At 42.0% G+C, this 27,072-nt stretch overlaps 1 protein-coding gene across 1 annotated transcript; it reads right to left on the bottom strand.

Annotated features, from left to right (window-relative positions):
* Nucleotides 1–27: 27 nt before the first annotated feature.
* On the bottom strand, nt 28–21,126 carry fam210b (family with sequence similarity 210 member B). Its single transcript, XM_076267482.1, has 3 exons — nt 20,413–21,126; nt 12,746–12,942; nt 28–1,383 (listed from the first exon to the last, which is right to left on the bottom strand). Exons 1-3 carry the CDS (start codon nt 20,959–20,961, stop codon nt 1,167–1,169), a joined length of 963 nt encoding a protein of 320 aa, XP_076123597.1. The 5' UTR covers nt 20,962–21,126; the 3' UTR covers nt 28–1,166.
* Nucleotides 21,127–27,072: the final 5,946 nt, after the last annotated feature.

The following is a 27,072-nucleotide window of genomic DNA, read 5'->3' as shown; positions in this document are numbered from 1 at the left end:
GTTACAGTACTTTTAAAAGGAGGGGAGTTTGTTTTCCTCAAGTTTTTAATCCATCTTTTTAGAGCACACCACACAGAAGTTCACAGTCAAAACAATCACATTTTTGACAGCAAATAAGTCTCCCTCCAAATTAAAGAGAGTTTAGTTCTGCTCTAGACACACTGTTGAGTCGGTTTAAACAAGCATCAAAGCAGAATACTTTGCAGTCCAGTTAGATTCAATTTATAAAACTAAACAAATAACTGCCTTTTTGCAATTAAGTTCTACCAACTGTGAACACAAACTTCAACACGGTGAGCACAGATCGTACTATTTTTCCTGGGAGACATTTGTACTGTTACCGGCTGAATGACTCGATATTTCTTAGGCTGGATGTAACATATACCTGATGGAAGGAAGGCATGGCAAAGAGAGGCTCAGAAAAACAGATTTATCTCCCTTTTAATAATTTTCTTCACAAAAAAATTAAACAATCACTTCATCCACTAATAGCTTAACAACTGACTTTCACAACAATATATTTAACCAACTGATCTCTTAAAAGGGATAAAATCATATGAATAATAAAAACAAATTAGCAACATTTGTTGTTTTGTTTTTTTCAGTCACAGCATATAATTAAGGGCTTTCGTGTGTTTATCCACACAATGTCATTCTCAACTGACACAAAATCTGCTTTGTCACACACAGAAGGGGTTTACACTCAAAATCCCTGATATTAGTTCTTGGTCACACATCAATTGGCACTTAAAAAAATGTTTTAACCTACGGCAAAAACATCGTCCCCCTGGAATGCACATGCGACTTGCTAGTTCAAGTTGAGCTATACCAACCACAACGGACGTCATACTCGGCCCGTTTCACATGGACATGCCGAAATGAGTGAAAACAACTTCCAGGTCATAAATGTATGCGCTACTGCATGTACAGACCAATGGGTAATCACGGCAAAGAAAAAAAAAAAAAAGGCAAATCTTCAATATTACTAAGTACTAAGTGACAGAGTGATCACAGACTTGGCCGGGGAGGAATCCCAAGCACAAAGCGAAAAATAAGTCCAGATCTACAGCTCATCCTCCATGTAGTGGCTAGCTAAAGTGTAAGTGTGTGTATGTTTGTATGTGTGTGTATGCGTGTGTGTGGTCCAACTGTTAATCCCCCTGCTCTCAGGGAGAGGATGCAGGGGGCTTGAAGAGTCCAGTCTTTCGGAAGTATCTGACAATGAGCGGAACGGACATCAGTGTGATGCTGATCCGCACCGGGGCGAAGAGCTTGTGGACGGCGTAGGCCAGCACGAAGGTGCTCGTGCCCGCCGCCAGCTTGGACTGCACCACCGACTCGCTGAAGCCCACCTTGTAGAGTATCGCAGCCATGTCAATTCCACTGTGGAACACAACAACACGTCATCAGAATACACATCTTTATCACATTCAGAATCCTTATTCTTCAAGGACTGAAAGTACAAGGATTTTTTTTTTTCTTGGTGCAGGTGTCAACATACAAATTAGGTCCAGTGAGATATTAGAGCCATATATTAGTGGTGGGGGAAAAAATAGATTCTGTTCAGTATCGCAATATTTTGTGCACACAATTATATCGATACAGTAGCTCAAAGTATCGCAATATTTAATTATATAATTTAATTATCTATTTTACTTTTATTTGAGTCGGGTTTACTCAGGGTTTACTCTGATAACATTAAATTTGCTTATAAGGTGGCGCTTATTGTGGGATTATGTTGTGCATTCAACGGCAATTTCAAATAAAAACCACAACCTGTTACACAATTCTCTGTCTTCTTTGACATCGAAAGTGTGGGTGTATTTCGGTTTTTAACAAAAAGCGAATAGTAAGGACCTTGACATGCACCATGCCATGACAAAGTTTTTGCACTTCAGTTAAAAAATTCTTCATAGAATTGAACAATAGAATTGGCCCAAATATCGCAATAGTATCGAATCGTTCATTTTTGCCAATATGTATACAGGGATTAAAGTGAAAAAAAATCGTTTGACTGAACTTTTTTCAGGCCATAAGTCATACGTTGTTGGTTGTTCATATCTACCTATAGAGATAGCACCCCTTTTGCGGTCGCGACCTATTGGTTTTTAATGTACAAAAAGATGCAAACAGCAAAGTAAAGGGGGTATTCGCCTTATTCACACGGCGGCCATTGTTTAAACCAAAACGAGGCTACAGGGTACACTTACTATAATTAATGCCACCTACAGGTGAATGCATAGAACATAACAATCCTATGGTTTGTGTACCCTGTAGCCTCGTTTTAGCCGCCAATGGCCACCATGTGAATAAGGCGAATTGAGTGTTCTTGATTGAGATTGAGTTTTCCTGATGAACAAAAATATATTTTAGTACCATTCCTGACCATTGCTGATTAGCCATTGCTGTTCTTTTCTACTGCAGCAATATTGTAGAAAGGCTTTAACACACTCTTATTTAATTACTTCAGGCCAAAAGTGTTTGAAGGGGAGATTTTTTTCTTGTTAATATGCAATTCAACACCAAGTAAAATCTATAAAATCAAGTTTGCAAGACCCATTTCCTCATCAAAGTAACGAATCAGAACATTCTAGATATTGTTCATATTTCCATTTGTTGCCTCATCCGCATTTAATGAAAACATGGTAATTTTGAGTTTTACAGACAACTCAGTTTTCCAATAAGCAGTCTCTCAGTCTGTGTGTGCTCATGCAGGAGGTCTGCGCATTTGATAACGACAATCTGGAGACGGTACTTTTGTCTTCAGCAACAGATTGTATAAGGTTAACAAGAGGTTGCGATATGGTGAGGGACAGGTCGTGTTGCGCTATGAAAGAACATGCGTAGCCTACTTTCTAAATGTAAAAACGGTCAGCCATAGATAAACGTAGCCTACCTCTGTCATGGTGGCTAGTTGCACCAGGTAGGGAAGATGTCCTGAACTGCACGAACGTTAACCTTATGGCGGTCTTCTGATTGGTGGCGTGCTAAAACGTTTTCCTATTGCATCCATAAACAATTTTCTTGCAGCGAACCGTGCAAAAGCAAACCCCTGGCACTTTAATTTCTTTACACCATGGCTTGTTCGTTCTCCCCCGTTTCCAACAGCTGCCCATCTCCATTTATTTTTTAACTTTTGACACCTGCCTTGCCTTCCTTTAGCAACAACGCATCCATGACAGCTAGTGGTCTTGCCAAATAGACGCACACAAATCATGACGCTAATATGCGAGGTTCTGGTAGGCCTACTGGTTATGGTTTTGTGCTATAAACTAATAATATTTTATAGCAAAGTTTTAAGTTGACTATTTTAATTGTATGGTTATTTTTTGTCAACATACACTCACAACCTACTGTCGTTAAAAGTGAGGCCTAAGCAAAATAGGCTACAAGGCTGTCTGTGCGTCACAAACAGACGGACCCCCTTACTCAACAGTTCGCGATGATGACAGTGATATTATTATTTTTTTATGCTAACACGCTCAGTCAAAACCTTCCGTCGCAAATTGTGAAAAACATTGTTGTACATGTCATAACAGACGGGATAATAAATTGCATAGGCTACGGTTTATATTGCGTCGCTTTACACATAATGTTAGTTGCATTGATTAAAAACTGTAACAATAATAGTAGCCTACATCGGGTGGCATAGCAGGCTATCTGTTCAAGTCATAGGTGACACCCAAAATGAATGACCTCCCCTGACAAGAGTTCGCGATAGTAAGAAATTGTCTGACATTGATGCATGGAAAGAACACAGCCTACGCGTCTTCTCCGAATTCGCACATCGAGCTCACAATATCATATCCAAAAAAAGTTAAACGGATTGGCCAACCTCATCAGCTGTCTCTAATGTGTCACTATAATCCAACTTTTAGACCGTTATAGTCCTCCATACGTGTTCTTTTTTTTTAAGCAAACGCCCGAGACAAGTGTGTGTAGCTACAACATAAACAAAGCGAAACTCATGGCTGACGTAGGCTATCTTCTTGAGCGGTCACTGATTGAGACACAGAAAGTTCTCAAGAACACTATTTAACACACACATTAATTCATCGGACCTAATATTTGTAGTTGCCTTAAAAAAGTTAAAGCAAAGGTGATACGAGGGGGGGGGGGGGGGGGGACGGACTCTTTTTTTTCTCATCGGATCTGCATCGATCTCAAATAGGCTATGACATTTCTAACATCAAATTGACGGAAATCCGTCCTACGACGGAGAACTTTAATCCTTGTGTATATAAGACACAAAATCAAAAACAGACTATACACAAACAAACAAAGTGCAGAAAAGGATGTGCAATGCAACAAGATATAGTTCAAAAAGCTCTGATATCACTCAGTAGAGACATAAACATAAGCCTTTGTTTAGGAGTATAGCCTGTCGATAGATGCTATGAAGGTGGCAAGATGTTGGAGTCATTAGAGCTCTCCCTCTAGGTCAGTGCTTTGATGTAGGGTCACTATAGGAGACTCTAGGTCAATGCTTTGATGAGGTGTTACTGAATAAAGCGGTGCTCAATGCTCATGTGAACAGTGCATTGACAATCGACAGGAACTCTCCCTTGTTCAACTGTCACCATGTTACTGGTCACGGTTCTACGACTAAATCAGTTGAGTAGCCATTCCATAATGGTTGATGCTATTATAACTTAGTAGCATGTTATAAGAAATAAACAAAGTAATTGGGGCACTGATGCACATTGCACACAGATGCTGGCTACAGTTACAGAACATCAAATAAGACACTGCTGAAAATGTCTATATTTTTTTCTGTTATTTTTTTTAAGCTCATGAGTGCATATTTTGTGCAGCTGTCTCTAAGGTCAAAATATTGTTTCAACAAAGTCATTATGACATATCGGTGTCACACAGCTCTTAGATGCATTTCAAGATTAAGACACCAGGGGGTGTCCTTTTCTTCCTCTTCTGTTTGATACGCTATTAAAAGTGATCTAAGTATTTTATTCCTTGAATGTTTTCATATCAGAAAAAGGTTGGCTTCAATGTATACATTGAAGGGGACATAGAATGGATGAATTGAGTATTGTACTTGAATTAGTATATATTCAACTTTGATTTATCAAAAATAAACTCAATTGCATTTTTACAAGCCCAATCAAAACCTTATATTTAGGCTGGGTATTGAAATGGTCATTTTGACTAAATGGTGCCCTCTTAGGTAACCACAATTGAACTATATTTGCTTTGTGATATTTGACATCACATGTAGGCTTTTTTCTAATTCGCCCATGTTTTAGTGGCTATTTCTAAGTTCAAAATTAACATATGAAGGAGGGCACAACCATGCCTCATGTTCATGATAGCTCTTTGGTTATGCACAACCTCTCCTAATTCATCAAAATCAAAGCAAAAGTGGTTTCCATTCTATGTCTCCTTTAAATGAACTCAATGCATTCTAAGGATACCTTTATAAATTATATATATAATGTAAAAATGTACACATCAATAAAATAAACATAACCAAAACAATATGCGATACTGAGTTTCTGCTCTGAGGACCAACCACGTTGTGGCATTGAGAGCTGCATTCTTTTGGAGCAGAACTAATCCCGTGTTATCTGAGCTCTTACAGGTGACACATGACACAATCCCAAATCCAAATAATTACCCTGGCCACCCCAGGAGCAGCTTAGTTCGGCTAAACTCCATAACTCCCTGTAACCATTTACTTCTACAACTACAACTACAGGAGCAGACTGGTATTCTCTCATGGACCAAGTTCCAGCTGGGCTCTGTAAAGTGACCTGATATATATAAATATGATCATTTTCCGTTGCTCTTACAGTGAGAGAAACTTCGTTCAGCTCGGTATGGGATGTTGATAACTCTTCCTAACCCCTCTTACAGTGAGAGAAACTTAGTTTAAATCGGTATGGGATGTTGATAACTGTCCCTAACCCCTCTTACAGTGAGAGAAACTTAGTTCAGTTCGGTATGGAATGTTGATAACTCTGCCTAACCCCTTGACTGTCCTACAAGAGTCCACAGGTATGTGAGGAATGAAACCAGACAGTAAAAGGCCACCGACACTCATAGCTAGAAATGCAGCTCAGAGATATAGCTGACGGATACGGTGGACAAACTAATTAGATCTGCTGCATGACACGTGTAAATAAACATATCTTGTTTTTATGAATATCTATTTTTATAAATATCTATTTGTTTTTATGTAAATATACCGGTTGTTTATTTGTTTTTGTTTATATTCAAATTTATCATTTTATATTTGACTTATTTTCATTTGTACATAAGGTGCATTCCAAGTCTTTGGCTGCACACTTTGTTATTGTCACTACAGCAACGGCATTATTCAGAATGCATTTACCTTTAAAACATAAGGAACTACAGTAAAGTCTCTTACGGAAACAGTTCTACTTTGTAGCTTAAAGGGATATTTCACCATTTGGGGAATTACACTCATTTTCCACCTCCCCTTGATTTTAACAATTGAGTCTGGCGATAATCAAGGAACACCTTGGGCGCAGCAGCACAATAATATCATGCAGCAGCTGAAAATAGTCCCTATAGGCTAACTTCCAGCAACAAGGTTGATCTGCAGCAGACGAATTGGTTAGTGACCGGATTATTACGCCTGAATCAGAGTATAGTTCCAGGTCAAATCAGCATAGAAAATGTTTCATTTTCCGTTGGTCTTATTACACTTTCTAACTTTAGAGGAGACAAGTTTTAAATAGGAAAATTACCTGAAATCTTTACCTGAAATCTAGCATCACTTTTAAACGTGATGCTAGCAGGCAAGATGCTAATGGTCTAATCCAATTCAATGATCTATGCTAGGCTGGAGCTAAAAGTGGTATCGCCAGACTCAGAGAACGGCTGGATAAACTGGAGAAAGGTAAAAATCAATTGTTTAACTCAAGGGGAGGTGGAAAATGAGTGTAATTCCCCAAATGGTGGAATATCCCTTTAAGGAACTCTCTTACGGAGAACAAGGTTTCTAAATACCTTTCTTTCTTTTCATCCCTGTTTTAATATACTGATGTTTATGTGTACATCTTGTTAAGTTTATATTGTTTGTTAATGTCATTGTATTATAGGCTTAATGTATAGCTCTTACGGTGCTACTTTGTAGCTTAAGGAACTAGACTCTTACGGTTAAATCTAGCACTCAGCTAGAACGGGAACAAGGTTTCTAAATACTTTTCTTTCTTTTTATTCCTTTTACTGTAATATATTGCTGTTTATGTTTATGTCATGTTAAGTTCTTATTAGGGTTGTGCCGATCTACGATATCATCGTAAGCAACCATCGTGATGCCACGCCCCCACATGCCAGTCACTAATTCCTGCTGTAACAGGCTAAAACATAAAAAAACCTTTCCCTGAAAATGAAATTGAGCCTACTTTAAAGGCTGTCAACCAAACAGTTATCACGTATTAGTCTACCGTCTTGTAAAATAAAAGACTTATTAGTCTACCCTCTTATTCAAATAATTCTTGACTGTGACGTGAATGTGTAGCCTAATTGTCTTTTTGTAGCCTACCTGTCTCGCAGGCCTATAGCCTACATTGAACGTAATAGGTAGCCTAATGTTTTAGCAGAAAATATAGATTTATTATTGTTAGGCTACGACTAGGACATTCTAGCGCTCAAATATTTTTGCAAGGCTACAGCGAGCGCCAAATGCGTCCTTCTCCTCTGTGTTAAAATAAACAATTTCTTTCGTTAATTATAGGATCAGAAGGTAGCCTATTCGTCTTTCACTGTAAGGCTTGTATTTCATGCATTTAGCAAAAGTCCCAGACAGCAGCGGAGTGGAAATCGGGATTCGTTATTTGTAAAAGTGTTTTTACTTCGCCCTCCTATATAAACTGCACTGCGCAATCGCAGCCCTTTACTTTCACTTCCCGCCGCCCTCATAGTAAGCTTAGACGGTAGCCTGATAACGTGGGATGCTGCATAGTACTAAGATTTGAAATGAGTGACCACGATAGTAGTCTTAAGTAGCTTTTTTGCTGGGCCCAGCGAAGGCTGGCAATGTGTAATATGCCGCTGGTTGGTGCACACGCAAGTGTTCAGATTGATTGTCTATCCGTCTTTCACAACAATTTTCTTGGAGCAGACACAACTTCGGTAGCCTGGTCAGTATGTCTCTCTTAGCTGTCCACTTTCATCAGGCCGTATAGCCTATATAATATATTTTTTATTTTTTTTTATGTAGAACATTATAAATGTATTTCTGTACAGACATACCTATAGAGCATCACAGTCCCACCCACAGGAGTTTCCGGAAGTAAGAATTCAATGCATTGACATTGACAATTCGGGTATAAGCCATAAAAACTTAACTGCACATGGTAGACTCAAAACCAGCTACGGCTGTACTAAGCGATTGTGTATGCTCATATAGACGCCAAAAGTTCACGGGGCACTAACCTCGTTTTGAGATAAATGTCTTTTATTTGCGATGTCTTGGATAAGTACTTCATTACACACAATCCTGAACAATCCCACAGTGATGCCTCTGATTGGTGGAAAGGCCGTTAAGGTCATAGTTTGAGCGGAGTCTTTTACTGCCTATGGCGAAAATCTTAATGTGAATAAAAACTTTCTAGACGAACATTGGTACTTGTATCAACAAGGATTGAGGTTTATATATCACACAAACTTAGTCAGGGCCAATACACCATCAAATAGAACACTGTAAATGCTAGTTTGAACACTTAACTTTTCAGGTAGCCGATAGGCTAATCATTAGCCTTTCAGACATTAGAATGTCATTATAATGCTGCTAACATTAGCCTACATGCTGCAACACAGGTATGAAATACATTATGTTTTAGTGACCTTGTTGTTTCTATGAACATGAATTGTTGTTTATATGAAACATCAACTTAGTCGATGAAAAAGCCCTGTATATCCCCATTAAGTACTTAAACCTTTGAACTAGCTAGCTGATAGCTCAAGCTGGATGCTACCACCGGCTAGACACTGCAGTAAAATGGTTAGCAAACCGTCCATGCCCCCGTGAATATTTCACTGTTTCAAGGACGAAATCAAGAGTGTCTAAAGGGGTGAAAACCACTTTAAATCGGGTCACATTATTGACTGTTGTGTCGAGGGTCAGCTTGTGGGTTTTGTAAGGGCCAGCATGAGGGACAAGACCTATCAAACCTACGAAGTTTTGTGTGGTGAGTTTTGCAGGGAGGTTGGTAATTAGGGCTGCACGATATTAGGAAAACATGCGATATGCGATAACATTATTGAGTATTTCGATAACGATATAACTTGCGATATTTAAATATTTAATGTTTTTCTCTATTCTACTTGCTGCTAACATATACTGTAGGGTTGGGGGGAGGGGGGGGGGGGGTAAATGTATAATTACAGAAATAAATGTATAATTTTCTACATAAACAATATAAATATACTGCTCAAAAGAATTAAAGAGACACTGGATTGGTGCTCTGACACTGTTTGGTTCTGAGCACAAGAAAAACTTTTAAGGCAAGTGTTTTATTTTGCAAGAACTGTCAGACATTCTGTGAATGTAGTTTGAGAATGGAGAGAAGGGTGGAAGGTTTCAAAACATGGGTTTTAACAATTGTGAAAAACTGTAAGTGTTCCTTTAATTTTTTTGAGCAGTATATTATGTAGCCTAGGCTTTATATGGCCTGATGAAAGTGGACAGCTAAGATACCTACTGACTAGGCTATCGAAGTTGTGTGGAAGATGTGCTCCAAGAAAATCCTCGTAAAAGGCGGATAGACAGCCAATCTGAATACTTGTGCACCAACCAGCGGAATATTCCACATTGCCAGCCTTGGCTGGGCCTAGCAAAAAAGCTAGGCCTACTTAAGCTATATCGCGGCGGTCACTCATCTAAAATCTTAAGTAGCCCAGTCTAACCTCATACGCTGCGCATCCCATGTTATTAGGCTACCGTCATGCCGACTACGAGGGCAGCGGAAAGTGAAAGTAAGTGGCTGCGATGGCACAGTCCAGGCTAACGAAGTAGGCTAAACAACTTTTACAAATAACGAATCCTGATTACCTCTCTGCTGCTGTCTGGGGCTTTTGCTAAATGCAAATCATGAAATACAAGCCTTACAGTGAAAATAGATAGGCTATCTTCTGATCCTATAACAACAACGAAAGAAATTGTTTATTTTAACACGGTGGAGAAGGACGCATTTGGTGCTGTGTTTGTAATACGTCGTCCTTTATAAAACCAAAATATTTCCATATAACAGACGTGTTTTTCCTTTAGTCACCAATTCCTCTTCACCTAATAGCCTACCTCGCTTGACTCACTATCTTCAGCCATCACGACTTAGCTCTTGCCTCAACACCTAAAACACCACACACCTAAACTGGTAGGGGACGGGCTTCTAGGGCAGCATGACAGCATCGGTTTGGTAAAATATGTTGACATTCAGAATGTGAATACACCATAGACTGTAGGCAATGGAATGCGCACGGCACAGAAAATGTATCAAAATGTATCGAAAATTAAGTAATCTTTGCGGTATGTCCATCGCAAGCGTTGATATCGCGATAACGATAGATTTTAGATATATCGTGCAGCCCTATTGGTAATGCTAGTTAACATTAGCTAGGCTACTGTAGCCTTCATAATGTACGAGCCATATCATCAATCATTAACCTAGAAATACTTCTTCGTACATTTAATGAACATTTTGTGTAATAATTCACAGCAAGTTAATAAACTGAATATGGTGGTCCAAGAGCAGACCATGCACCGGTCCATGCATCAGGATGGCAGTCAGATACGAAGCACTGCACAATGTTGCCCAACAGTAACGTTAACCGCTTTCACACACACACAATATAAAATACACGATGGTAAATATAACATTCAATACCAAAACACTATTATTTACACGATTACTCCTGAAATAACTGCTATTAACTATATAAAAATCATTGTTTGGAGGAAAGGGTTCGTGTGCTGTCGCCAGTTGGAAATGATTACGCGCTGGTTCGTGCTGCTTATATATTTTTAAGTGAGGCGCGGTGGTTTATGGGATGAGTAGTTCCTTCGCTCAGAAATGAAAATATGTACACAGTCTTGTACCTTTGACTTTTTGTTCGTTTTTTCACTCGAAATTATATGTTGTATGCTTATGAGTTACGCCGTAGCTGATTAGCCTAAGACATACATGGGCAACATACGGCCGGCGGACCACATCCGGCCCGTGGGCTTTCCCTGACCGGCCCGCGTAAGGTCCGTGAAAGAACAATAGTCAAGAGCCTAGCATAGAGATAATGCATGCAAATCAATATCGTTGTTTTTATTTTGAAAGCGGCTGCTATTTGTACGCCCATACATTTGTGCGTGGATGCATACGACGTAAACACCCTCACTGATGTGCTGGTGAATAGAATGATGAAATATTGCTGAGTGTTGATTAAATGGTGGCACAGGCCTATCGGTTGTACTGACTCCTTCACATTTTCATGACCTAGCCTAATTATATAGATATTGTAGTACTTTTTTATATCAGTCTTTGAAAACTGAAAAAAATAAAAAAATGTCAATGTCAAAAAATCATTTTCGAGAATGAGGATTAAATACTGGACATAGATTAAATATTGCTGTTTTTCCTTTGTCTCCCTCACATTTTAATCTGTTCTTACGACTAATAAACAAAACCATATGATTTACTTAATGTTATACAAGAACAGAATAGAATTGAACAGAATTGAGTTCAGACTTGAGTTTGTTATTTTGGGTCCGGCCCTCCTCAACAGTCCCAGTTTGTCATGTGGCCCCTTGGGGAAATTAGTTGCCCACCCCTAAGACATGCTCTAAAACTCTTTAGATACGGATTTTTCCAAAACGTCAATGGGAGAAATGAATGGGAAATTTACTTCCAGAAACTAAGCTCTCTCGGAGGAGGGGCGGGACTGTGATGCTCTATAGGCTAATTAATTAGTGTTTACCACACTAACCCCCCCGCCCACCACGATATCATCGTCCATCACGATGTTTTACTGTACACAACGTCAAATGCCAATTTAGGCGACATCGCCCAACCCTAGTTCTTATTGTATGTTATTGTATTGTATTGTACGTAGCTCTTACGGTGGTCATAGGATTGATTGTATAAGTATATATACTCTTTTGATTGTCCAACGAAAATAAAGAAACTCTTTAAAAGAAATAATCTCTTGATTGTCCAACGCAATAAAGAAACCATCAGTACGCTTCAACTGTCCGGCAGGAGTTTGCTACAACATGTCTCACAACATGACCTACCTAGACACGGCAAGGCTGGAGTTTGCTACAGCATGTCTCACAACATGACCTACCTAGACACGGCAAGGCTGGAGTTTGCTACAGCATGTCTCACAACATGACCTACCTAGACACGGCAAGGCTGGAGTTTGCTACAGCATGTCTCACAACATGACCTACCTAGACACGGCAAGGCTGGAGTTTGCTACAGCATGTCTCACAACATGACCTACCTAGACACAGCAAGGCTGGAGTTTGCTACAGCATGTCTCACAACATGACCTACCTAGACACGGCAAGGCTGGAGTTTGCTACAGCATGTCTCACAACATGACCTACCTAGACACGGCAAGGCTGGAGTTTGCTACAGCATGTCTCACAACATGACCTACCTAGACACGGCAAGGCTGGAGTTTGCTACAGCATGTCTCACAACATGACCTACCTAGACACGGCAAGGCTGGAGTTTGCTACAGCATGTCTCACAACATGACCTACCTAGACACGGCAAGGTAGAACATGCCCAGTGACATGAGTGAGATGGCCACATGGAAGGAGACTCCGACGGCGCCGTACTCCTTGAAGACTTTCTTCAGCTGCTGGGTCTTGCTGGGCTTGCCCTCCTCCTCTGGCTGCGGTGCGGGCCTCGACCCCTGGGAACCCTGGCTGGGCGGCGGCGGCGAAGACTCGTGCTTCTGGAGGAATCAAAACCCACAGCACACAGAAGATGCTGAAGTCATCATCGTAACCAAGCATCCACCGTCATTGCTTAGTAAACAATAAAGTGGATAGAGGAACTTTTTTTTTTTTTTTTTTTTACTTTCAGAGCGGAGTGATTGGCTGCTTAATGCTCCGTCTGCTTCCTCGCCTGCTTGCTCAACACAAACTTGCATTTGGAGGAAAACTTATTTTGTTACTATCGTTTGCTTCTGTTTTTTTTTTTTTTTTTTTTTGCTGATTACAGTGCTTTTCTGCAAAGGACTTTTTTTTTACACAAATGCACCGTGGGGGAAACTGTTGGTATACACTCATCGGGCCTGACTGGCTAATAAAATGGGGGACAGAGGTTAGCGTGTCTTTTCCTAGAACTGAGGAATAACACCGGCACAGCAAAAACTCTTCAGAAATGACCTGACAGCTACATGTTGATCCAGAGATGAGTAGGGTGTGAACCAGTACAACAGGGTCATTGTTTTGGGTGTGGGTTTTATCATGCGTGCGTGTGTGTGTGTGTGTGTGTGTGCGTGTGTGTGCGTGTGGGCGCGCGTGTGTGTGTGCGTGCGTGTGTGTGTGTGTTTGGGTGTGGTTTTATCATGCGTGTGTGTGTGTGTGTTTGAGGATGGGGCATCTGATGAGAAGCAATAATGTGTTATTCATGTAATCCTCTCCTGTGGGTGGGAGACAGTGCTGCTGACAGCATGTTGGGCATGATGGTTGGGAGAAGTGTGTGTGTGTGTGTGGGGGGGCGGGTGTTGCTAGGGGGCTCTGATTGCTCCTTTGTCTGAACGACAGCAGGCTGACCTCACAGCACACTCCCAAAGGCCTGCTGAGGCCTTCATCCCACATACAGGACCATCCATCCCACACACAGGAGCATCTCAAGAATGCTGTATGTTGTTTTTTTGTGTGTATGTGTGTGTGTGTGTGTGTGTGTGTGTGCGGCTGAGTTGACAAGATGGATGAGCCCCCCGCTTAAAGAGATCAGAATCCCACACCCAGTGTGCAGGCTGATGGGGAGCAGTGCGTGTGGCCCACACCAGAGTTAGACCTGCTACAGCTGCACAGAACAGCAACAAAAACAGAAACAAACAACAAAAATATTACAAATCGATTTGTGCACCATAGTTAAGACAGGATACTACTGGTGTCTTCAATGTTCCTAATTCATTTTAAAAGATCACGGGCCCTTCTTCAGTATAAATCAACATTTTTTGTGTGAAACACAATACCCTATGTTGTCAGAGTCTAATTCTTATTGAGGCATTTGTTAGAAGTAACAATGGGGGGAAACAAGAACCATCTAGTACGATTGGTGCATCTGCAATGACTGTTAGTCAGCACACTTATCACCCAGTGCCATTTGTCTTGTCTGAGCATAGCAGACCTATCCCTCCCTCCCCCCTCCCTCTATCCCCATCCCTCACGCTGATGAATACAGAAAGACTGAACAGAGCAGGCTACACCCATCATCACTCCAGAACGCTCGGCCTGCCGAACAAGTCGTCAAACACACAAACAAGCAACATGCAAAACATGCTACTGCTGGCTACTCATCTGACTGGTACAGCTTTGCGGTCAAGCAGAAAAAAACAAAAACAAAACCGAGCTTCCTGCTTTTATCCTGCATGACCTTAGCACAAGAGGGGTGGGATTAGTGTCTTTGGTTTCCCAAAAACCAATCAGGGTTCACGGAATGCTGTGATGCATTAGTAACAGTGCAGGAAATAACAAGAAAGGGAGCAGCCATTCTAATTATAGGTCCATCTCCGTCTCTCTCTCTCCAAATGGGCCGTCAGGCGAGCCAGCCGGAGGAATCTCTCTCGCTAAAACGGGAGGGATTTGGAGGGGGAGAAGGCAAGCAGGAGGTTTTCCCTCTGCTTTAATGTGAATGCCTCATCCGCCTCATCTGCTCCAATGACTACAAACTCATATGGTCTGGCTTCCTTTGGACTACAGACAAACAGCAGAAGAGGAAGCGCGAAAGAAGGAGAGAGAGAGAGAGAGAGAGAGAGAGAGGGAGAGAGGGAGGGAGGGAGAGAGGGAGAGAGACAGAGAGATAGGGAGACAGAGAGATAGAGAGAGAGAGGGAGAGAGAGAGGGGGAGTTGGAGAGAGACAGAGATAGGGAGAGAGAGGGAGAGGGAGAGAGATAGAGAGAGAGAGAGAGAGAGAGGTCAGTTTGGTGACATAGTTACCTCTCTGATGAACAATGGACAAAGAGCCCTGTGGGTGGTAACAAGGGGGTAGACTTGGCCTCCACTGCATCCCAGACGGGGAGCAGCCCTGAGGGTGGGGGAGGTCACATCTGTGTGTGCATTTGTTTTATGTGTGTGTGTGTGTGTGTGTGTGTGTGCTTAGAGGTGGGTGGAACGTGCCAGAGAGTGTGCAGGAAACACTGAGGCTGCTGTGAGTGTGTCATGAGGCCCTTGCAGAGAAAACCCAACACGAGCGGCCTACAATATCTTTACCCTAGATGAATTAAACATTTACACATTCCTCTTGCTCCAGCTTCAATTCCCCAATGTTTACTAGTGTTGCCACTGCTGTTTGTACCACTTCTTCTGGCTCTAGCATTTGCAACCATAGTTATAACTACATTTCAAACACCCAACGTCAACGTCTACATCATCGCACAAAGTCAACCCACAAAGTCATCCCAACAAGCCACTGATTGGTAGGCTTCTAAGAATGGTGCATTGATACATCCTACGAACATCAGTTAGCCTACAGACTACAAGCCAATCTTCACAGTGAAAAGTGAACTGGGCGCAATAGGCAGCTGAAGCCAAGGCTAATGCCACACCACCACCATGGCAGCACACACATCTGTGGGCTGGGATGGGGAGATGAGAGTGGGGGGTGAGGAAGGGAGACGCAGGGCAGGAAGCACAAGGCGGAGGTCTCTTCTGTCTGCGAAGTCCAAAGCATCTACTGTTAGTGAAGCTGGGTGGGGTCACTGGGTGTTTAAGATTAAGGGCGAGCACACAAAATGCATTTTTACGCAATATTGCGTAAGAATGCATTTTGTGTTTGTGCTTGCCCTTAATCCAGTGACCCCACCCAGCTTCACTAACAAACTGCAGTAGGAAATGAACGAACAATGTTATCTTTAAGCAAAAAGCTGCCGAGGAATGAAAACTACCTGACATAGTGCATTCTGTTAGACATGTTTTTTTGTCATAACACCAAACTAATGTCTTATCCATTAACCTCTCTGGATCTCTCTTTCACACTTCTCCATAATAGTAGCACGTAGCACCTGATTCTGCGAAGACACACTGGTTCATTCTGCAAATGTATAAATTAGCATGGTCTACTGACAGGGCGTCAGGAATGGCCCTGTTTGTGTAAGAGTAATCTGAAAATAAATGTGTAAATAAATTTAAAATAAATAAATGTTTGTGTAAATAAATGTAAAATAAATGGGTCCCAAAATCATTATGTTCAAAATGTTGCCCTTGATATTACTTCAGTTTTACAGCCTTACATACACATTATCTGGGAAGCAATGTTTGGGCATTAATATATTGTAAAAGTATCATTCATAGTATCATCTCAGCAATGTTTGGGCATTAATATATTGTAAAAGTACCATTCATAGTATCATCTCAGTCTTTGTAGGTTGGGAGACAATGGAAGACAAATATGTTCTTTGTATGACTGAACAACTACAGGTATGGCATGCTACAAGACCCTAGATCTGAAAAAAAAGTGCAATAAACCTGACATTAAGGGTATGATACACATGGTTTATTTATGGTTGGAGCAAGAATGAAGAAGCAGAGGTATAACAAGTGTATTTATCTAAGTGTATTTATCTAAGAAGGAAACAGGGTAGAACATTGAGACTTTGCACACTAAATGATTAAACATTGAACGATTCCCATATGGGTCATTCCACCTCAATTCGACCAGGGCCCATGCACTTAGGTCTCAAAAAATTCTGAAAAAATTACCAGGTGTACCTATGTTTCCTAGAAGACACACTGTAAAATTACAGCTGTAATGGTTCAGTCATACTGAGAGAACATGTTTGTCTTCCATCCTACAAAGCACGGGCATGCTAGGAATAATACTTTTTTTGAGATGTTAATGTAAAAATGTAAATGTTATGTAGAGAAATTGAGAGATGGTGTACCAACCATTTCCCTGGTTGCTGGATCACAAGGAAGAATGACCTAGAGTAAAGGGAATTTCTTTGTGGTGTTTAATTGTGTTTGCTGATCCTCTTAAGGGACAATATATGCGGAGTTAAGGCTAATTAGTTTAGTTAGACAACTTTCTCTGTAATCTTTGCAATCTGCTCGAAACACAGGCCATATTTAAACAGTCAATGCAAATATTGCCCTAAGCACTCATCTCATCTAATGATTGCTCATAATGAGTCATGCATCATAAGGCAAACATGAGTCAGCATTACTCAATCTCACTGGAGGAATTTCAAAGGAATGCTGACTAACATTTCTCTCTCTAAAACATGTAATCATTTTAATCGGAGTAGGCTATGGCCCTTACTGAACAACAAACGGAGCTCCATACAAATGTGTTCAAAAGTGACTACAAGAAATCAGAGACAGGGCAGATGGGCCACTATGTTAACCTGGCCAGTCACTTGACCAGTTATGTTCGTATTATTGACATTGGTATTGAAATCATGGTTTGTCAGGGATTAAAGTGAAAAAAAATCGTTTGACTGAACTTTTTTCAGGCCATAAGTCATACGTTGTTGGTTGTTCATATCTACCTATAGAGATAGCACCCCTTTTGCGGTCGCGACCTATTGGTTTTTAATGTACAAAAAGATGCAAACAGCAAAGTAAAGGGGGTATTCGCCTTATTCACACGGCGGCCATTGTTTAAACCAAAACGAGGCTACAGGGTACACTTACTATAATTAATGCCACCTACAGGTGAATGCATAGAACATAACAATCCTATGGTTTGTGTACCCTGTAGCCTCGTTTTAGCCGCCAATGGCCACCATGTGAATAAGGCGAATTGAGTGTTCTTGATTGAGATTGAGTTTTCCTGATGAACAAAAATATATTTTAGTACCATTCCTGACCATTGCTGATTAGCCATTGCTGTTCTTTTCTACTGCAGCAATATTGTAGAAAGGCTTTAACACACTCTTATTTAATTACTTCAGGCCAAAAGTGTTTGAAGGGGAGATTTTTTTCTTGTTAATATGCAATTCAACACCAAGTAAAATCTATAAAATCAAGTTTGCAAGACCCATTTCCTCATCAAAGTAACGAATCAGAACATTCTAGATATTGTTCATATTTCCATTTGTTGCCTCATCCGCATTTAATGAAAACATGGTAATTTTGAGTTTTACAGACAACTCAGTTTTCCAATAAGCAGTCTCTCAGTCTGTGTGTGCTCATGCAGGAGGTCTGCGCATTTGATAACGACAATCTGGAGACGGTACTTTTGTCTTCAGCAACAGATTGTATAAGGTTAACAAGAGGTTGCGATATGGTGAGGGACAGGTCGTGTTGCGCTATGAAAGAACATGCGTAGCCTACTTTCTAAATGTAAAAACGGTCAGCCATAGATAAACGTAGCCTACCTCTGTCATGGTGGCTAGTTGCACCAGGTAGGGAAGATGTCCTGAACTGCACGAACGTTAACCTTATGGCGGTCTTCTGATTGGTGGCGTGCTAAAACGTTTTCCTATTGCATCCATAAACAATTTTCTTGCAGCGAACCGTGCAAAAGCAAACCCCTGGCACTTTAATTTCTTTACACCATGGCTTGTTCGTTCTCCCCCGTTTCCAACAGCTGCCCATCTCCATTTATTTTTTAACTTTTGACACCTGCCTTGCCTTCCTTTAGCAACAACGCATCCATGACAGCTAGTGGTCTTGCCAAATAGACGCACACAAATCATGACGCTAATATGCGAGGTTCTGGTAGGCCTACTGGTTATGGTTTTGTGCTATAAACTAATAATATTTTATAGCAAAGTTTTAAGTTGACTATTTTAATTGTATGGTTATTTTTTGTCAACATACACTCACAACCTACTGTCGTTAAAAGTGAGGCCTAAGCAAAATAGGCTACAAGGCTGTCTGTGCGTCACAAACAGACGGACCCCCTTACTCAACAGTTCGCGATGATGACAGTGATATTATTATTTTTTTATGCTAACACGCTCAGTCAAAACCTTCCGTCGCAAATTGTGAAAAACATTGTTGTACATGTCATAACAGACGGGATAATAAATTGCATAGGCTACGGTTTATATTGCGTCGCTTTACACATAATGTTAGTTGCATTGATTAAAAACTGTAACAATAATAGTAGCCTACATCGGGTGGCATAGCAGGCTATCTGTTCAAGTCATAGGTGACACCCAAAATGAATGACCTCCCCTGACAAGAGTTCGCGATAGTAAGAAATTGTCTGACATTGATGCATGGAAAGAACACAGCCTACGCGTCTTCTCCGAATTCGCACATCGAGCTCACAATATCATATCCAAAAAAAGTTAAACGGATTGGCCAACCTCATCAGCTGTCTCTAATGTGTCACTATAATCCAACTTTTAGACCGTTATAGTCCTCCATACGTGTTCTTTTTTTTTAAGCAAACGCCCGAGACAAGTGTGTGTAGCTACAACATAAACAAAGCGAAACTCATGGCTGACGTAGGCTATCTTCTTGAGCGGTCACTGATTGAGACACAGAAAGTTCTCAAGAACACTATTTAACACACACATTAATTCATCGGACCTAATATTTGTAGTTGCCTTAAAAAAGTTAAAGCAAAGGTGATACGAGGGGGGGGGGGGGGGGGACGGACTATTTTTTTTCTCATCGGATCTGCATCGATCTCAAATAGGCTATGACATTTCTAACATCAAATTGACGGAAATCCGTCCTACGACGGAGAACTTTAATCCTTGTGGTTTGTGCGACACCAAAACATATTGGGAACGTGAAGCAGACACTACACTTCGTGAAACACTGGCAAACAAAGAGATGCTCAAAACGACACCGAAAATAAAACACAACGGTGGCTTCAATGGGTTAAAGTTAAGTAACATCAGAGGTTGTAGATCTTTGGTAACTCTCGTGACGCGGGGACCCCGGCGCACTCCTCTGGGGAACTAGATTGACTCGAGGCGGTCCCGATGGATCGCGATGTTCACAACAGAGACAAGCCAAGCTAACAGCATTAAATGGCAGAACAAAATGTATTAGGCCTATGCATCTTTGTTCATAATATATGGATAGGGCCCAATCGTGCACAGTGTGATGTAATCAGCACACCAGTTGACTATAAATACACAACTAGAAGCGGTACCACAGAATCAGCATGCGCCATAAGACAATGGTTAATTAACGTTAGCTAGCTGGCTAAATTGAAATAGTCTGCCAATCACTTTCTTCGTGTTTTAGACTGAAGGTAACAAGTGAGTTGATCATATAATTTCACCTCTTTCGCATTTGCCGCCGTGTGCCCCTCGTCTCCGGTGTCATGCTTCGGCTGTGCAGCCGTAGAGGAGGCAGTCCTCATCGGCACAATCGTTGTATGAAGCCAAATCGAACTGACTTTGGCGCGTGATGAAAACAAAAACGATTCCAGTTCAGTCAGTCTAAATATGGTGCCATTACCACAGACGGGGTACGACAAGCGAGAACTGCCATTGGTGTTGTTAGAGGTGCCTTGTGCGACGTCTGAAATATAAGCCCGCTCCAGATGACTCGGTTGTCCTATTTCCACCGTGGAAGAGTCTGTGAAGATATTTGTGTTCTTCTCCTCCCGTCCTCCATCCATTTGTAGACTAGAGATACGGGGTGTATTATAGGCATATCCACCACCACAAACCCTGAAAGAGCATAACGGTATTGTAGTGTTGTTGCGTAACGAACAGGTAAGGTTAATGCACCCTAACATTAATCTGTTTGCACTAACTTGGACAGAGTTCAGACTCTGAGTTGAAAAAGTCGCTGCCGACGGTTTTAATACCCGACAGAGTAGCATTATTTATATGTGACTCCCACTGCCTGGATGTCCTCTTCAAAGTCCACACTAAATGTCTCGTTGTTGATGCTAACGACAGCTAATGATATTAAGCTAACTTCATGGTGCTCCGGTTTCCACGCGTAGGCTACGTTTGCTAGTGTGCTTATCGACGATTGCTCGTCAAACGTAATAAGACACGCCTCCACCGATAACGCGCACGCACGTTCAAAACAAAAAAATCTATCTAAAGCCAACAATGTGGATTGTGTACACTGCAAACAATGGATGATCTGCCCGGTATGAATTTCTGGTAATGTGAACGTCATCGGTTTGTCGTGACCACAGCACTTTTCGCTGCCATGCATGGCGTCTCACTTTACACACCAACTCAGCTGACCTCAGATTTGGGCCATATCCCTTCGTGTCAGCTCCTCTCTCAGGACTCAAGACTATCCCAATAATTCATAATTATTATGAACAGGGATTATAATCATGTCGTTGCTGAGGTTCTTACCATTATTGCCAGTAGAATAGCGAGCTATCTCTTGTGAAACATTTATAGCGGGAAAGTGCAACATGAGAGCCCTGCCCCTGACACACAAGTAGCCTAGCCTGAAAAAGCCCTAGAAGTTATGCCTATGGGATATGGAACTGATAGCCTTGCGCAGCGAACTACCTCTTTATCATGTCATCAAAAATTGTAAGGGCCTCGGCTCTTAAGACTATATCTACCTTTGAGGTTTGCAGTTGAGACTATGTGACTGATATTTGGCCAGAATCAGAAATGTTGTCATAGGTTATGAACTGAACATTGTTCTTATTGGCCACTAGCAGTTGACTGAAAATATTAAGGTCTCATTGTATTGACACAGTTGCTTGTCTCTGTCTAGCAGAGCATACAGTAAAGTGTGTTAGCGTCTGTTTGATCATTTGCATAGGCACAGCAGGTGTAGAGTTTCAACATACAACAGGAAGATGTGGTGCAACCTTTGTGCTTATCGTACAACCTCAAACCGTGTCTCATGCATGGCCTAATGTGCACAAAAACAAGCAACACCTTTTTTATTCTCTCACAGAGTAGTTCTGTGTTGATTAATGCTTCTCTATGCCACAGCCCTGCAGCAGTGAGTGCCTGTGGAATTCACACGTAGTTAGGGTTAGAAGCTGGCAATTGGCCATGCAAAACAACCTGCTGCTAAGCATGACATTGCAGATTGAGACCTATGCTCTCTTTACTACAGCCAACCCTTTAAATGTAAGATAAGACCTCAGCTCTGCACAGTAGTTAGTGTGGGACACCACAGAAGCTTTTACCATTTGGTCTAGGTGGTTTTTGAGTGAAGGCGTCTTTCTGCACAAGCTAAAATATACAAAAATTACAAAAAAAAGTCCACAGTGACCACTGAGCAAGAGGCTATATCTGGCATGTGACCCAATCCTCTTACAGAGGCCATTACAATAGCCACTGGCCAGGAACACTGAGAATGCCTATGTCTCCATTTTAGCTCAACTTCCATGACAGCTGAGCCAGAAAATCCCTTATGAGTTTCAGTCACACACAACCAGTGCCAGTTTTCTATGAATCACACAGAGCGTATTAGATATCTTCTTAGACTGATAACATCATACAGTAGGATGCAAACCAGGACAGACTTGCTTTGTTTATGTCTAAGCAGCTTTGAAATCCATATGGTGTCAGAAGAGCAGTCGTTAGCATGGCAGGTGTTGTGCTTCTGCATGCTGGCGATAAGAGGATTGGGCAGTTTTCTCCGCTACCTGCCAGATTTCTCCACGGCTGTCACTGGCGTCGTCTCTTCTCTTTCTCCCACGCACGGCAGGTCAGTGCAAAGTCCCCAGCAGGCGTGGCAGTCTGAGGAGCCCGCTGGCTTCCCCCCGTCAGTCACCCCCGCTGTGCGGGATTTGGGACAGCGGCACAGCCTTGCTGCAATGGCTGCCCCTGCCCTCATCAGCTGTCATAATTTTCAGGATTATTGCTTATGACAGACTCTCTGTCTCTCTCTGTCTCTCTCTAACACACACACACACACACACACACATACACACCTGGCTTACATTGCATGCTGATCATTTTGATTTCCCTTTGCTATCAGATGCTATTAGTAGCAGATACGCTGCAATTTCTTTCTTTTTAAAAAAAAAAAAGGGCAAACATGATTAAGGGAGCAGGCTAAGTCCTTTATCCAGTCATGAAGGATTTCAGAAATGAATTCAAACCAGATCTGGACTGATGGTGTAGCTCATGAAAAAGAGTAACCTTTGTTACCACACTAAACCAATTAGCAAACAACCAAAGAAGAAAGGGGGGGGGGGACTCGTCAAATCTAATCGCCTTGGGCACTGGGGCAGTGAGAAGTATGTACTGGGGAACTGCTGGACGTTGTGTAAACACAAGGAAATATAAGAGGAGGAAAGCTGGTTAAGCATGTCCTGTTTTGCCAGCTAACCTGGGGTGCGTGAAGAGAAACGCGGAGAAGTTAAGACCCCCCAATCAGGGCTCATCTCTGGGAAACCGAATGGGGCCACTGACCCAATGCCTGAGCACTCATTCAGGGAGCTGTGGCTGGGCTCAGTAAGGGGTTGCCCTGGCCCGGAGCCACATCCTCCCCAAGTGAAGAGCACCAGAGCTGGGGTCTCTGCCAGCTGGCCAAGGCTGAATGCACTCAACAGAGCCTAAGGATAGAGGCTAGCAAAGGCACAATGAGTGGGGCAGCACCATAAAGATGGGGGTTAATGCTGTTCAATCATCATGTGATTCAGCGGGCCATTGTCAGTGTGTTTGTATGTAAGCCAGTGTTTACTGCTTCACTGCCAACTTGCATTCAAAGCCCTGTTAAGGCCTTCATTTATAAGGGACATATTTGCTCCGTCATGTGATTGAGATGCTCTTGTTCAGCTGTGAGAGGTTCACCACCACGGCATCATGTGCACAGACAACCAAAGAAAGAAGTAAACAGACCAGTCATAGAACCAGTTTTGCAAATATCACTTCTCCAATGTGAAACCACATAGCACAGTCACTCACCACAGAAGGTCACACGATTTTTACCAGACCTCTGTCCCAGTTATGGCCGAGAATGACACCGAAAGTGTGTGGACTGTTAAGTGGGTGACCTTATTGACCTCAAGGCCCCATCACTTGTGTGTGTGTGTGTGTGTGTGTGTCTACTCTGAAAGAGGGCAGTGAATGGAACACACAGTGTCCGCCAAGAAGAGCTGCCACTGTGACAGCTGCTCAGCGGAGGCCCCTTCATCTCAGAGACATGGCTGCCATGGAGGCATGCAGGAATGGAGCGAACAAACTGATCTGTAGTGTGCGACGTGGGCTGGGAGCACGTAGCATGGTGGCTCTTCGTTAGCGACGCATTGTACAACGATGGAACAGGAGCACTGACCTGTATGGTTTTAAATAGATACAAATTAGTCGGTCAACAGAAGGCCTTAAAGGCAATCAGCAATGGCGGGGTAACATCACTTCTGTTGATGTTCAAACAGAACAGAGAGCTAGCTCGCTACACCCTCCCGTGCAATTGAATCTCTCCTAAACGTGCATCTCGTCGGTTATTGGTTGGAACACTTTATTTTGCCTTTGAGTGGTTGGCAACACTTGTTGGTAGTAATTGTTTTTGTGTACAGATCTCGGAGCCTAGGCTGCCTACAGAGACACAGTTTTTTTGACGGCCTGCTTATGGGGCAGGCAGCTAGCGGATCGTTAGGAACAGATTAGATGAATGTGATCATTTATGTTTGGGCTTTTTGGGCCTGAAATCGCTGATACAACCTTAACCTTAGTAAAGGTGTGTAACTATTCTCAATTGCCAGACCAAATGCAGTGAGGGCTCAGATTAGTTTGGTTCCCAGGCTCTAAGTGTAGGGTTATGCATTACCAAATTATTTCATGCGATATCAGTATGAATCAGAGCGTGCAAGAGTGCAGGTAAACATCATTCCATTGCCGTCACCTACATTTTTTGCTGAGTCACTTTCAAGCAGAAGGCTGCCAAACTGGAAAATCAGATTGACAAGTGCGGTCATCCTCTCCACGGTAATACACCTTTACAGCTTTATTGTTTTAGAACTGAAGTACAGTCTGACTTCAAATCACTGCCGAGCTCTGTTACCTTTGATCTTGTTGATGGCAAATTGTAGGCTGTTCCTCATTCATACAAATAAAGTGAGAACTAACCTTTTGCGGTGTAGAATATCATCAGGACTAAAAGTAAAAATAGCTTAGATTGCATGTGGAATATGTGACTTCAAATTATGTTCACTGGACTGTGTGCGAAGTGTAGAATAAGGAAAGAACTGGCAGATAAAATATTGAGGAAAATATACAATTTATTCAAAATATGTTAATACAACGATCAGTATTTTCCAGTAATTACAAAATCAGTAGTTTTAATAGTATTTTTCCCTTAACAGTGACCTCTGATCCATGATTGGACACAAACATTAGTTCGTTTTTTCCTTCTCTTTCAGTATTCACACACACACACACACAAACGACTCTCTTTAAGACAGTGAAAAGTTGTCTTAGTGACTTTAAAGTGGAAGAAATGCTTTTGTGTCTCACAAGCCCTGACACACACCCCTCCGCAAGTTTGTCTGTCTTGTTTTGAGTCCTGTGTCTTGTGGAATTCACTGGTCTGAACAATATTAGACTACAATAAATACTCTTCTGCTACGTATGGACAGAACAATAAGGTTGGACTTCAGCTTCAAAGCTAGTCATTGGGGAATAACGTGATCACCATTTTAAAGCCTGTCTTCATTAATTTTGTTGGCTACACATGGACACATGCAACAGCCTCTTGGCACCCTCTTCTCAGAGCGGTGCATCCCCACGCCTCAGTGACCATACATGAGGTCACTGTGTCACAAGTCAGAGAGCAGGTTTTCCCGCAGACAATAGAGGAACGTTTTCTTACCACCCGTACAATAACACTGACACAACTACTGCATGTCACTGCAGAGTCAGAGCAGAAACACATGAAAACACAAACAAATATATTTACACAACTTTTACATGTTTTGACACTATCCACAGGGGCTTGAGTAGAGGAGGAGTGGGTGGGTTGGGGTGGTGACAGGATGAAGAGGGCAGAGGTGTCAGTTGGGAACAAAATCTTTTAACACTGGGAGTCTCTGAGTGGACAGCAAGCCCACCCGCTACATCACCCAACTGCCCCCTCCCCCCCCCCGTCTGCATTCCTCAGGAAGACTCTTTGGCACCCAGAGAGGAGAGAAGGGAGTGAAACAGTGGGTAGTCACTAGTCAATCATCGCTAAAAACGTGAACCCCTCCCTTTCTCCACACTGTGAGGGGGGAAAAAACACTGACACGGTATTGCTGTTTGCTACTTGGCTACTGCTGTACATGGTAAAGGGTGGCCTCCTCAGTGGGCATACCCAGACACTGTGTGTGTGTGTGGGTGTGGGTGGGTGGGTGGGTGGGTGCACGTGTGTGTGTGTGTGTTGGCCATGTTTCTACTCAGTGGGCATATACCCAGACAAATCATTTCGGAGTGATATAGAGGTTAGGCGAGTCTTGCTTTTATACATACTTCATGAGACCATTGAAAACATGACAATATGGAAGTCGTTTTGGTTGAATGTTAAAAAAATTAGTCTCATTGAGGTCAAATTTCCTAACAAACTACAGTTGCTCCACTTGGCGGATCCGCTTGCTCAGTCAGTCTGGCACAGCAGATAAGCTCAAAACAGATATGCAGGAACACACACACACACACAGCCGATTCCTGTTGGTCACAGATCAGAGAGCCAGTGTTTATAAAGTGCATGGTCCTGACAATCCTGTAAACAACCTCAATACAGCTCTCTAGCTTTCTCTCTGTCAATCCTGTAAACAACCTCAATACAGCTCTCTAGCTTTCTCTCTGTCTATACCTTACGGACTGTGAATTATGAAATAAACCTTTTTTTCTTTCAAATGACAATAGCCAAAAGCGGTAACAGTTCCCTTGAAATATGGGACGAGCTCATTCTCCATTCTTCTATTGCATTCATACGCTTACAAAAATTAGAATTCTCCACAGACAGATCAAGACAATAAATATACCAAATGGGATTTTCTATAGTACAGTAGCCTCTA

The sequence above is a fragment of the Alosa pseudoharengus genome, unplaced genomic scaffold (assembly GCF_046254945.1).
Source record: "Alosa pseudoharengus isolate Yale_2024_CS ecotype anadromous, Long Island Sound unplaced genomic scaffold, YU_APseudo_1.1 YU_APseudo_1.1_scf_5, whole genome shotgun sequence".
NCBI classification, from domain to species: Eukaryota; Metazoa; Chordata; class Actinopteri; order Clupeiformes; family Clupeidae; genus Alosa; species Alosa pseudoharengus.
This window is presented reverse-complemented; position numbering and strand designations above follow the sequence as displayed.